Here is a 14584-nt window from a genome sequence, read left to right on the forward strand (position 1 = left end):
GAGTGAGAGTGAGAGTGTGAGTGTGAGTGAGAGTGAGAGTATGAGTGAGAGTATGAGTGAGAGTATGAGTATGAGTGAGAGTCAGAGTGAGAGTGAGAGTGAGAGTGAGAGTCAGAGTGAGAGTCAGAGTGTGAGTCAGAGTGTGAGTGAGAGTGTGAGTGAGAGTGAGAGTGAGAGTGTGAGTGTGAGTGAGAGTGAGAGTGTGTGAGTGAGAGTGAGAGTGTGAGAGTGAGTGTGTACCTTTTGCGATATCCTCATAATTATAACCAGAAAGCATTTTCATATTTGTCCCACGTGACCCCCTCGACGAGACCTTTAATTTGATACCCCACACACCCTAGCAGGGTCATATGGAATTCATACCAGTCAAACTAACCATGACTCATGACTGTAACCAGGACGCATTATTTAGGTGTCCGACATGATTCCCCTAACTGGAACCTTCAATTTGACGCCCCACATGCTTCAGCGGCCTCACCTTGAATTTAACCCCATCTATGACTCATAATGACCATCTCATGATTCGAACTACGAAGCCTTTGTTTTATTTGTACCACGTGATTCCCCTCTTCAAGACCGTAAATTTGATACCCTACACTCCCTAGCGGGGTCACTTCGAATTTTACCCCAATATAAGACTCGCCGTGACAATCTAATGGTTATAACCAGGAAGCATTTTTGTATTTCTCCCACGTGATTCGGCTCATCAAGACCATTGATTTGATACCCATCACATCCTAGCGAAATCAATTTGAACGTTAAACCAATCAATGACTAACCATGACTATCTCATGATATAGCCCTACCACATTTTTGTCCCACGTAATTTTCCTTATCGGAACCTTCAATTTGATACCCCGGACACCCAGTGGCATCATTGTGAATTTTAACCTAATTTATGACCCATTTTGACTATGTCGTGATAATAATCAGCAAGCACGTGATTACCCTCATCGAGACCTTTAATTTGATACGCCCTAGCGTCATGAACCTGAATTTTAACCGAATCTTTGATTTACCATGACTACGTCATGATATATCCATATCTCATGTTCGTCCCGAATGATTCCCCACATCGAGACCTTGAATTTGATTCCCCACATGCCCTCGCAGCGTCATTTTGAATTTTAACCCAATCTATGACTCATTATGACTGCCTGATGACTACAATCAGGAAGCATTTTTTTTATTTACCCCACGTGATTCCGTTAATCCGGACCTTTCATTTGATACCTTACACGCCTTAGCCTCATCAGTTTCACTTTTCACCCAATCTAATGTGGTCATTATTCTGTCTTAAGGGGCGCTGCCCAGTCAATTCAGCTAATTCATTTGAAACAGTAGAAAGGACAGCCCCCGCCCCCATTTCCCCCCGGCTCTCACCTCTTCCTTTGTTACCCCTAGTATATCAAGCCGTTAACAGTAGCAGGCGAACAACCAGCACGCCAGCGCCGCCGTGTGCTTTCCCACCACCCTTTCCCACGCTCTTAGTGGATCCGTCAGGAGGAAAAGTTAAGACAACCCTTTTTTATGACCTCACCAGTCAATTATCACTCACGCGCCCAGCCGCGAAAATTAGGTATACAGCAAGTGCTTATGGCCATAAAAATTCAACAAGAAACTAAAAAAAATCAGACACCACCTCCCTCCCAACCGATCATGCAGATCGCGATTGGTGCCATACCCGCAGGTAACTTGAATTCCGAGCCCACAGTGACGCATGAAACTTAACAGCCAACCATAGCTGCCTGCTAGGCTACTCATATGTACTCAAACTCCAAATTAAAACTCCTATTTACTCAGAACTCAAAATGTACTGAAAACTCAATATGTAATCAAACTCAAAATGAGCTCAAACTCAAATTGTACTCAGAACTCAAAATGAACTCAAACTCAAAATGGACTCAAACTCAAAATGTACTCAGAACTCAAAATGGACTCAAACTCAAAGTGTACTCAGAACTCAAAATGGACTCAAACTCAAAATGTACTCAGAACTCAAAATGGACTCAAACTCAAATTGTACTCAGAACTCAAAATGGACTCAAACTCAAAATGTACTCAGAACTCAAAATGGACTCAAACTCAAAATGTACTCAGAACTCAAAATGGACTCAAACTCAAAATGTACTCAGAACTCAAAATGGACTCAAACTCAATCGGACTCAAACTCAGTCGTGATCACTCGGCTCAAACTCACTCAAGCTCAAACTCACCATGCCACACTAGCCTCGCGCTCACTCAAACTCAAACTCACGCGTGAGTTTGAGTCCAAATGAGTCTGAGTGAGTGGACTCATGAGTGAGTTTGCCGACCTCTGCATATATAAGCCACAAGTATGAGCACATGGAGTCGAAAAGAAGGGTAAAGTATGATATTTGTCAATTGTATTAGAAGGTATTGAACTACAAACCACCAGACGTTAAACAAATGGTAAGCTACGACGTCGAGGCGACCGCATTGTACCAAATGCAGACTGACGCTAATTACTGGCTTTTGTAGCGTGCCATGATTTCCCGAACTAACAGACAAGGTTCGCACAGGTCCTTGAAAACCTTGAAAACCCTTGAATTTAGAAGTGTAAATTTCAAGGCCTGGAAAGTCCTGGAATTTTTAAAGGGTCCTTGAAAACCCTTGATTTTTCTGGAGAGAATAAATGGCCCTATCTTTTCACAAGAATTTAAAGTGTTTGTCGTGAATTTTTGGTGTTAAAAATGTAAAGAAACATCGTAACAATCACGTTTCAGTGTATTGCGTGAAATTACGAGTTGTGGATTCTCATTATTACGAGGCAACATTGGGAGCAGCACTGCTCAATAGAATTCATGTCACGATACAATCCCGTGAAAGCCGGCTTCTGTTCTCTATCTTGCATGTTCCATCTAGTCTGTGGACAGCCTTTCATTGCAGGTTTGCTGTGCCTCATACGCTCCATCTGCATTTGCTTTTACGTGCAAATGGTGGAGGTGTACATAGTTCATCCTGCCTTGCAGCAACACTTGATGAGTTAATTTCAGCTGACACTCTTGCTGACAAAGCAGGAGATGCAGGCAACATTAACTAAGTTTTGAAATCAAACAGCCTCAGCAAAACACCAAGAAAAAAGAAAAACCTCTAAATACTAACTATGAAATAAAAAAAATAAATCTGAGGGAGCATTCATGAACCCATAGCGCCTATCTAAATGTGCATTAATGTTCTTAGGTATTAGGCAATATCAAAATTTTGCATTGTGTTGAAAAAGTTACCGTATTTACCCGATTCTAACGCGCACTTTTTTCCCGGAAAAATAGGCTGAAAAATCGAATGCGCGTTAGAATCGGATACAAAACCGAAACTGCCGAAACAGCGGAAATTTTGTCCCACCCATCGCCATAGCCATCTCAAGATGGCGCCAAAGCTTTTAGCAACGATTTTTCGGACGCAGAAAGTATTCTATAGCAGCAAGCCTAGGCGCCTAGGTTTTTCTATAGGCGTTCACACAAATCGTCAAATCGTTTCACTTGCGCGCTTGATAACAGCAATGGCAGCAGCGGCTCCCGTGCATTCAAAACGAGCGGTCTGCTGAAGCGTGTACCTCTGGAGAAGCTCTCGGGATGGGCGTGCGAGGCATGGACCATGATCCCATCGACCATGGTTGAACGTTAGTTCAGAAGTGCGGCATCGCGAACACGCTTGAAGGCACCGAGGCCGAGATGTTGTGGTCAGAGGAGAGCGACGAGGAGTGAGATGAGTGAGATTACTTCGGGAAATAAATCGCCCGTTTCTCTCGCATTCATTTGTCTGGGTCACAAAGCCCCGTGCACGTTACAATCGGAGGTGCAAGTTTTTTCAGTTTTTTTGCCAGGAAAATCGGGTGCGCGTTAGAATCGGGGGCGCGTTAGAATCGGGTAAATACGGTATAAATAATCCCAGATAAAACATAAGATGGGAACTTAAAAAATGTGTTTTCTGGTACTTGAAGTCCTTGAAAACCCTTGAATTTTTGATTTTGAAGTCCGTACGAACCCTGACAGAGTTCACTTACTTTACTCGCCGCACGGCGACAATCCACTTCTGTCTTCACGTTTTCTCCCACGGCTGCGACGGGAAGCTGTAAAAAGCTTCGGGCCTCGCGTGCCCTCCCGACTGTGGCATTTGAGGCCACAATATCTGTGCCCAGTTTTTTTTCTTTGCGACTGTAGGGTCGCCGCATGATTAACCGTCAGCTGCAGAAACATCACCGCGAAATAAAAAACCGGGATAAAATTCCAAAATAGTCCATGCTCACGCAGCAGCAGTGAACGCGGGCATGCGCGAGCGAATGCCTTCAAGCTTATAAATTCAGCCACCAGAAGGCGCCATCTGCTCCTCAAACTGCATTGCAGGGTGCCTATAGCTAGTTTGCTGAAGAATCAATGCAGTCACATATGTACATCCAAGCACGGCAAATGGCAAATAGTACTTACCTAATTCTAACGCAGCCCTGATTCTAACGCGCACCCGATTTTCCTGGCAGTAAAACCGAAAAAACTTGCACCTCCGATTGTAACGCGCACGGAACTTTGTGACCCAGAAAAACGAATGCTAGAGAAATGGGCGACTTATTTCCTGTAGCAATCTCACTCATCTTACTCCTCGTCGCTCTCCGAGAGCTCCTTGTCACTTTCTGCTGACCACAGCATCTCGTCTTCGGTGCCGTCAAGCGCGTTTGTGATGCCAGACTTCTGAACGAATGTTCAACCATGGTCGATGGGATCGTGGCCCATGCCTCGCATGCCCATCCCACGAGCTTCTCCTGAGACGCACGCTTCAGCCGAACGCTCGTTTCGAACGCGTGAGAGCCGCTTGTAAGCCACTCGTGGAAGCGGCCCACTGTCGTTGCCGCTGCTGCCATTGCTGTTATCAAGCGCGCAAGTAGAACAATTTGACGATTTGTGCGAACACCGATAAAAAAGCATAGGCACCTAGGCTTCCTGTGTCTAGCAACTGCGTCCGAAAAAATCATTGCTAATAGCTTTGACGCCATCTTGAGATGGCAATGGCGATGGAGTGGGACGAAATTTTTGCTGTTTCGGCAGTTTCGGTTTTGTATCCAGTTCTAACGCGCATGCGATTCTTGGCCTATTTTTCCGGAAAAAAAGTGCGCGTTACAATCGGGTAAGTACGGTACTTGATTTGTGGTTGTCTTTTACTATGCATATTTGATTCGTTATGTTTGCACTGCTCAAGTTTGAACTCAAGGGTGCCTCAAACCAGTTTGAACCAAGGTACATCGGTGGATGCAAAATGGCTTTTTGTGAATTGCAGTTGTGGATGCAAGTAAAAACTATTACTCCGGTTGGCGGCACAGAAGAGAGTGTTGTTGACTGTGAGCGCTGCAATGCAGATCTCGACGTGTGTGCGGGCCCGTCCTCTGCACGAGCCACTCGAGCAGCTGGGCGAGGGGCAGGAGGCCCACTGGGAAGTGGTGGAACGCATCCTCTTCCTGTACGCCAAGCTCAACCCCGGCCTGGGCTACGTGCAGGTGGGCAGTGCGTCCCAATTGGGGATGCTCAGTTTGTCATGCCACGGTGGCTGCTTTTCAGACGGAGGCAGGAAGCAAAAACGCCATGTGTCGAGATTTCGGCATGCCTTAAAGATCCCTGAGCGGTCAAAATTAATCCCAAGCCCCCCAATAGGGTGCACCTCATCCGCCTTTTTCATTACGCTGTGGTGGCCTCTGGTGGTGCTAGCGAGAAGTGATATGGCAGGGGTACAAGTGGGAAGGGGAATCAGCACTGAGGTGCTGGTGTATATACACCATTTTTCTTGCTAGAGGTGGGCGCCGCCATTTGCTTTTTCTGACCGGACCGCTAGCGCTGTCTATGAAGTGACCGCCGAAACCTCCGCGCTTGGCTGTTAAGTGCTCCGTTCTTTCCGTGTGTCTGCTCGGTACCCGTGTATTACCGAGTGAACCGTAGTGGTTTGGCGTTCATTTAGCGGTTGCAGTGCTTGTGTGTGTGTGTGTTCTGATTTGTTTTCATCATCTGCGTATGGATTTTAGGCCCTAATGTGCTGCCAGAGTGGAAAATGCCGACTCCGGCTGTTGCAAGCAGTAGTAGCAGTGTGGTTGTGGTGCCGGTGGTGCTCCGCAGTTCCGCGATGCAAACGTTCCGGTATGGAGCCGCCTGACATTGAAATCGATATCGGGGAGTAAATACGTGTTTTCAATGCCACCGTGCTTGTTATGTTCACTGATTAGTCGTTTACGGAAGCGCGGACGTCGAATGCGGAGCGCGCACAGCATATGTGGGTCACGGTGATCCGTGCTCGCGATGGAATTTCGACGAGGCTATTGCTACGCTGTTGACATTGCAATGCAATATAATATTTCTTAACTAGACTTATGACGGTTACTGACAGAACGAAATTACCTGGGCGGAAAAATAACGCGACCGCACAACCAGTCAACTTACTATTCGAAAGTTGAGCAGAAGGGTCGAAGTTCGGGCGAGTTAATACTGGTTGATCATGATCGTGATTATTTCATTTATTTCATTTATGATTGACCTAACTCTGCGCAGCGCATGTGGCTTGTCGCTCAGAGGTCACCTTTGTAAAACCGCTGCTTGCACCACAAATGCTTTACGCGACCAGCAGTAACTGTTTTGTAATTGTAATACTTTAGATGCCGTGACAACACAAAAGGAGTAGAAGCTTTTCCTTTGACCGCGTTGTGAACAGGTTGAGATATTTTCCGAATGCAGCGTTCACGCGTATCTCGAGCTGCGTTTCCACATTGGGCTGCCTGCTTATTCTGCTATCGACCAGCAGTGTGCGATGGAGAAAGTTATCTTATCATATCATTTGGCAGTGTAATGCGTTGAAAAAAGCAAACAAAACGTCGTGATTTTAAAGGTTAGATTAAATGAAAAGGGGATTGTTTAATGCCAATCGGCTGTAATGACAAACAATATATGGTATTTTAAATTGACTACAAGGAACCAGAAGTTATTGTAATGCTGTATTGTATCGGCGCTCGTGAAAGATCCCCCCCCCCCCGGTGGTCAAAATTAACCCGGAGCCCTCCACTGCGGCGCGCCTCATCACCCATGAAGCGTTGGGGCGTTAAACACCATAATGAATCAATTAATCAATCGACCAATCAATCAATGCTGTATTGTAAAAGATAAAGTTGCTTCAAACACTTCAGGGGTTCCGTTCGCTGTCGCAGCATTGCGTGTAATAAATGGGTTTTGCTCCGTCTGCTTGCCGTCCAAGTGCACCCAAAAAACCCTGGAGTTGGTCGTTGGTACAAAGTCGTTGCGATTTATCAACGGCATCCATTGATATATCAACTCGGTGTGCGTTGGGAAGTGCTGCAGCAAAAACACGCCGCAACCGCAGTGCATTTTCTCCAGGCAGTGTCGTGCACATGCGTGCTGTCAGCGACTGTTTCTCGCTTTCTCGGGTTGTTCAATAACCCACCACCGCGCAGTGCTGGCCAAGCGACGTTTTCGCCTTGAACGGCATCGCAGCATTGGCTAAAACAGTTGAAAGTTCCGCATAAACTAAGCACACGGTTCGAAATACTCCTGAACTACGCAGCGGAGCACACAGCGCCGGGCGATTTTAGCAGCCCAGCGCGCACAGGCAACGCTGGTCAGCCGCCGAGAGAACTGGTTTGAGAGTATTTTCCCCCTTTCCCGGCTGCTTATGGAAAATGATGTATATATTTTTTTTTTACATGAATTGTATAGCCAACCTGAAGCTGCAGAAGGAATAAGTATGCTCGAAGATGTACGTTTTCAATGTGGGCAACATCTGAGCAAACGTGCGACGCTCGTTTCTTTTTGCAGCGGATTCCCATGGGTCAGTACTTGGGGGTGGCTACCTGAAGTTGTGGGAGTGATGTTCTTTCGCCAATTCCGCTTCTTTTTCTAGCTCGTAAAAGGGTGGATAGGGGCACAATAAAGGTCATCTGTCAGACAGCAGTGTAGACACAGGCATTTAATGTGGCCTTTATAAAAATCGCAGCTTGACGCTTGTGTGGGGATTCAAGCGATGTAGGAACTTCGACATGGTAAAAAAGCGCACTAAAACGAGGACACAAGAAAAAGGCGGTGACACGGGACGAGCGCTAGACATCAACTATGGCTTTATTCACAAGAAAGGCTATATATACACACATACTAATGCGCAGAAACGCAAAAAGATACACAGGGCGCAGCTTTCACAGAACATGATAATGACGCTGTAGATAGGCTTTCTCTTTTGTGTGCAAGGCCAGCAACAGAGTGCTCACGCAGTCATCTTTTTCCTTGAAAATACAAAACGCCTCAAAGATTTCCCTTTGTAGTTGCGTCCTAAAGCTGCGCAGGACGCGGGTATTATGAAAGTCTGCGTGAGCACTCCGTCGCTGGCCTTGCACACAAAAGAGAAAGCCTATCTACAGCGTCATTATCATGTTCTGTGAAAGCTGCGCCCTGTGTATCTTTTTGCGTTTCTGCGCATTAGTATGTGTGTATATATAGCCTTTCTTGTGAATAAAGCCATAGTTGATGTCTAGCGCTCGTCCCGTGTCACCGCCTTTTTCTTGTGTCCTCGTTTTAGTGCGCTTTTTTACCATGTCGAAGTCCCATCACCAACTAGCCCAAATTTCTGCCCCGATGTAGGAAGTTGCACGTGGCTGTGTTATTTGTCCAATTCCGCTATTCTTGTATTCTCTTTCTTTCTTATCTTAACGAGCATATGCGCAGATTACTTTTATGACCATTTTGACCGAAGCAAGTGAAGTCCAAAGCAACTGAAGCTTCAACATATCTGAGAAAATTGCTTTTATGGTGCATTTTTATTCGTAACCACGCATGTTCACCCTAGTCGCACAATTACACGTTATTCTTTAGAGCATGGTTTCTCAAAGTGGGTTCCGCGGAACCTATGGGTTCCGCAGGCCCCTCCTCAGGGTTCCGCGAGCCACTGATAAATTTTCCCTGGTTCCGCAGTCGCAAAGTCTTATATGGTAAACTTGAGGTGCGATCGATCTAAGGTACCTCCATTACTCACCCCCGAGTGTCAGTAAGCACATCTCGGCGCATAACAGAAACGCGCGAGCTGCGCAATAAATCTCGCCAGCAGCTTGTAGCCAGCCAGACTCCGAAAACGGGCCACGAGGTTAAACTATTGCACTTGAATCTCGGTCTTATATTACCCCCATGCGCGTTTCTCCTGTTTGGAGATTGGTGCCGCTAGCGTACGCATTCGCGTAAAGTCGACGGGAAAAAAACGATACCCTTGCCATGCTTTTGAATTTATTGCACGTTAATGTAGCATGAACGGAATGAAAACTGGCGGAAGGGGGGGGGGGGGTTCCTTGGCACTTAGCGGAACTTAGCAGGGTTCCCTGGGACCAACATGCTTGAGAACCCCTGCTTTAGAGGAACTGTCAGTTTGAAAAGTTTGTATTGGTTCATAGAAGATGGAAAAAAAAAAGTGGTACACAGAAGCTACATTTCTACTCAAATCACTAGCTCTGCACCATTTGGATCAAAACGTTTCCCATTACTGGAGGGCTGTATGCATATTACAACGAAAAAAAAAAAAAAAAAATGCCAGGACAAAAAAAACGAAAAATATTATCTGCATGATTCGAACCACAACATCGAGCAGTGCGCCGTTTCTGAAGCTCTAGACCACTCGACTACAACGCCGACAAGTACAACAACAACAAGTAACAACAAGTAACCTCACCCTAATGCTGCGTACATGAAGCTGAATGTTAGCTCATTACGTTGTGCACCTCTCTGAAAAGGTTTCTTCATAGCATTGCTGGCTCACAAACTGATCATTTGAACTGATTATTTGGCTAGCGCTTGTACACTAAGCTTCTCTTGACCCCCATGTATACCTGATACCCAAAGACTGTATTACTTATTAAAGCAGGAAATATGATCGTAAATTTTAGGTTGCTACCTGATTGCGAATCCACCCGTTGAAAAAGTTCTCTTCATACTTTTGTTTTGCGCTTTTCGGTAGAAACTTTGATTGATTTTGATTCTCTGTTTCCTAGATTAACTGGAGTAACTCTTGTTATGGTCTTAACATGCCTTACTACAAGTGTGCCAGGCATGTGAGCGAAGCATCACTTGCTGAAATACGGATCGCATACACAGTGTGAAGGTACTTTTGCTTCGTTGACCTTACGAAGTGTATTGCACTCTACAAGGTAACAAAAAATAGGCACATTCATCATGGCCTGAACCTTGTCAGAGCTGACTGGTTGCCTTGGTCAGCGAACCTGCCAGACTATGGTGACTTTCAGTCGGCCGGTGTGTCCGCATCGTCGTCAGAGTAATATGACAAGGCAATCTTTGGATTTGGCATACCAGCCGGTTGTCGTCGCTGGCGGTGTGAATGCCTGGTGTGCCTTTGATGGGACATAGAACAGGGTGTTTATGCATGGTGCCGTGATGGACGGCTTCCAATTTGTTCACTCCCGTTTCGGGGTAGGCATGGGTCATTTCACCCTTCGTGTTATGGTTTGCCCAACAGTTGCATTTGTAAAATGTACTGCATTTTGTTTTCTCTATGGTGGCCCGACCCGGTCGCATGCTTTCACTACACGGCCACACGGACTCAGTTACTGCAGGAGAAAGCAGTGGGGTCACTGCGGAGGAGACTGACCAACCCATGCCAGGGCCACACACATGCACAGTAGCGTCGTGAAAGAGACGGATTGGCCAGATGTAGTTTTGACGCATTAAACCCCATAATTAATCATTAAATGAATCATGCCTCTGGGTTTTGGCGCCTGCCACTGTGGTGCTTCCGAGATCACTTGGGGGTCTTGTAAGAGAGCATAGTAGAGTTGCTTTCGTGCGCTTTCATCAGAGGTGTGCAGTGCTCGAAACTTCTAATACGTACGTCGCAAATAGCACTTTCCTTTCTATTTGGTGTGCGTTTCACAACTCAACGTATTTGAATGCCTTGAGGTACTAAAATAATTTTTGGAGTATTCAATTTAATACTCAAAAATGTTAACCAATTCTTGTGCATTTTTTTTTTCTGTACACTTCAGCCTTTACTGCATTCCTTTTTTAGCTCCTGTTATTAGCTATCTCACTCTAAAGGAGTGAGCATCTAAAGGACATCCTCGCTCGATTTTCTTTTACTGTTTTTAAGCTACCTCTGTTGCCTTACTCTAAACCTTAGGACATTTCTGGTGCTGGTGTTGTCAGTGTGCTTGCTAATTTTTCACTCTTGTATCCTTGAGAGGAGTGCTCTGCAGCCTCCTTTTGCATATTAATTCGGCGGCGCTGATTGTTTTTATTATCGACTGTCATTGTTCAGGCACAATTTATGTAAGGTTTACATACTGGCAGTGTGCAAATGGTCTTCCTGCTGACCTGCCAACGTGCTTTCTCTCTGAATGCCTCCACACTTCTTTTGAACCCTTTTTTTTTTTTAAGAAGCATCCTAACCCTAACCGTCACCCTAACGTGTAACGCTGTGAAGTGGTGAGGGAGGGTTTACAGCTCTTGTCAGTGTTTCTTTACAAAAGTACCAACACTGTCATGAATGGGCCCATTGCATTGAGACAATGTATCAGACGCTGCTGTTGCATACTCGTGCGCTGTTGAGTAACCTGTTGTTTGTTTTTGCATTGTGCAGGGGATGAACGAGATTATTGGCCCCATCTACTACACGCTGGTGTCTGATCCAGACCCAGAGTGGAGGCGTGAGTGGCTTATTGTTTGGAGAGCTCCTGGCTGGGGAGGATGGTTTGGTGCATGAGTATAGTTACAATACTATACTTGCCATGGCGAAGACTCTGTCTGGAGGTTCCCAATAACACTACACAATTAAAGGAGCCATGAAGACAGAATACAAGTTTGTTTTATTCAAAAGATTTCGCGTTTTATAGTGCCCCCAGCGCTTGTCTGGCAGCAAGTGATGCCGTATTCACTGAGAAATTGATCAATTTAGGTTAAAATTTTGATTCTCCCGCTAAATCGTGGGTTTTCGTAATGTCAGCAATGACGTCAGAAGCGCGTGTATTCAAGCAAACTTCCACGGCGTCATTCCAGTTTGCGGCCTTGCTGTCCATCAGCACTCCCTGATGGCGCTGCTATAGTAATCCATGAACCGTTGTCCGCCGTTGCTTTGTTTTTGAGCGTATTTGCACCTGTGTTGTTTTTGTTACTGTAAAAAGTGATCATCTCGTGAAACCTGGGGTATCCTCGACGAACACAGTCACGTAAGACAACGCTGCTTACGCCAATTGGCCAGTGTCCTGTAAAACAACTTCAAAGCGGCAGAATGCTGTGCAGCTAAAACGAGCATAGTGCGCCCAGTACCAGCAGCAGTGCGCATCGGTACTTCTATGCTTGCGTGCGTTTTTTGTAACTTGCATTGTTTACCGCATTATTCTTACTACTGGGTGTGTTCAGATAACGACAGCCAAGGTGGTGTCATGGCCATGTTTTGTTTCGAACAAAACTTTTAGGGTGCATAGAATATTGTATCCTCACCAAAGACCTGACAGTATCTTAGCGAGAAACACCATAGTTGGCGAACTAAAAAAAAAATATTAGGGCGCGACTGGGCAAAGCCACTTCTCAGTGTGCCCGGTGTGGCAACTTTGGTGGCCCATAAAACAAAAAGAAAAAGTTTCTAAATATTTATATTCTCTACACGAAATATTTGCAAACTTTTCTGCTGAATTCAGTGAAATTGACTTCTTTGTAACTATACTTCTGCAGAAAATATTTCCCAAAATTACCGTAATTACCCGATTCTAACGCGCACCCGATTTTCCTGACAAAAACCAAAAAAACTTGCACCTCCGATTGTAACGCGCACGGAACTGTGTGAGCAAGTAAAACGAATGCGAGAGAAACGGGTGATTTATTTCCCGAAGTAATCTCACTCGTCTCACTCCTCGTCGCTCTCCGCTGACCACAACATCTCGTCCTCGGTGCCGTCAAGCACGTTCGCGATGCCACACTTCTGGACTAACGTTCAACCATGGTCGATGGGATCGTGGCCCACGCCTCACACGCCCATCCCGCCAGCTTCTCCAGAGGCGCACACTTCAGCCGACCGCTCGTTTTGAACGTGTGAGAGCCGCTGCTGCCATTGCTATTATCAAGCGCGTAAGTGGAACGATTTGACGATTTGTGTGAACGCCGATAGAAGAGCCTAGGCACCTATGCTTCCTGCGTCCGAAAAATCATTGCTAAAAGCTTTAGCGCCATCTTGACATGGCGATGGTGATGGGTGGGACGAATTTTCTGCTGCTTCGGTTTCGGTTTCGTATCTGATTCTAACGCGCATGCAATTTTTCGACCTATTTTTCCGGAAAAAAAGTGCGTGTTAGAATCGGGTAAGTACGGTAGTCGGAAAAGCAGTGTCGTTCAAAAATGGCACTTTTTAAATTTTTTTGTTTTTACCCATCGGCTCAAAATCCAAGCTCTCAATTTTTTTTGCCTAGTTTACTGAGGGCAGACGAACATTTTGTACCCTTCTCATAACTGTAGGAAAGAAACTTTTCAAATTGTGCTATGTGAATTACGCAGGAAAATGCAAATCTCTGAAAAAGAGCCAACTTTCGACGTCATTTAAAAAAAATCACGTCTCTCAATTTTCTTGAAATCTTTCCAAATTGTGTCTCAATGAATGAATATTCTGAAGCAGTAAAAATGTATTGCATTATTCTTGTTTTAATTTGGGACAATGGAGTCATATCCGACACGAGTTTTTGCCCGATTGCTAGGAGAATGGCAGCGTGCAACGAACTCAGGCAAATAAATGGGACTGTTCTTACAACTTTTAAAAAATATAATGTGAATGAAAAAGAAAACTGGTCTCTGTAGTCATAATTAGCCATATTTCAACTTGTTAATTGCGGTATTCATAAACCATATATTCTGGGTATTCGTGCTGACTCAACAGTTCCTATATCTCAAATTCTCTACGGCGATAAAATTTGCTATTTTTTCATTAATTTATATCGTCTCGCTTGTGCTCTGTCAGAAACCCATATTTTACATTTGTGATCTTGCTTAGTCACACCTAATATAAAGTTTGCCCTATTACAAGCAAGTAACCACGCTGCAGATAGTGAGGTGCGGCAGGCAGTCGTCGTAGTCACGGTGTATTTTCGTTTTTCTGCTGCCTGTTGAGTTCTAATTTTAAAGACAAGCTTTTTCAATTATCCACCATTCAGGCTGCCGAGATTTATAAAATAATTTGCTTTTTTGAATCTTGATTTGTGTCCTTTGAAAGTGATGAAAGAGGGTCAAACTTTTATACTACTACAAAACTTTTTACTTTTACATCTATAAGATCATTAAACAATAAAACAAAGGTGCAGCTTGCTCTTATAAAGGCCTTTGAAAGTGTCCGCAAGCTCTGGTCACAACCGTCGCTGCCATTCTGAGTCCGCATTGCGTGCTGTGTACATGAAATTTCCTTCATGTGATTTCACACTCTACCACATGTGTGAAGACTGGATGCCAGGAACCGGTTTGACATTCTTCCAGTCCTCTTTCTTCATCTCTCTGAATGTGGCAAGTTCGCTGTCGTCCATATGCATCATGACGACATTTTTCACTTTTCCTGC

The 14584-nt window shown here is 45.0% G+C and overlaps 1 protein-coding gene across 1 annotated transcript in view; it reads left to right on the forward strand.

Moving 5' to 3' along the window:
• Positions 1–14584, forward strand: part of LOC144177602 (TBC1 domain family member 13-like) — an 84887-nt gene that overhangs the window by 38111 nt on the left and 32192 nt on the right. The window contains exons 7-8 of the mRNA XM_077705270.1: positions 5369–5506; positions 11632–11698. Coding sequence (XP_077561396.1) covers positions 5369–5506; positions 11632–11698 — 205 coding nt within the window. The remainder of the gene's footprint in view (positions 1–5368; positions 5507–11631; positions 11699–14584) is intronic.

This window comes from Haemaphysalis longicornis, unplaced genomic scaffold (assembly GCF_048455015.1).
Source record: "Haemaphysalis longicornis isolate Haplotype H1 unplaced genomic scaffold, Haemaphysalis longicornis Haplotype H1 scaffold_1, whole genome shotgun sequence".
Taxonomy (NCBI): Eukaryota; Metazoa; Arthropoda; class Arachnida; order Ixodida; family Ixodidae; genus Haemaphysalis; species Haemaphysalis longicornis.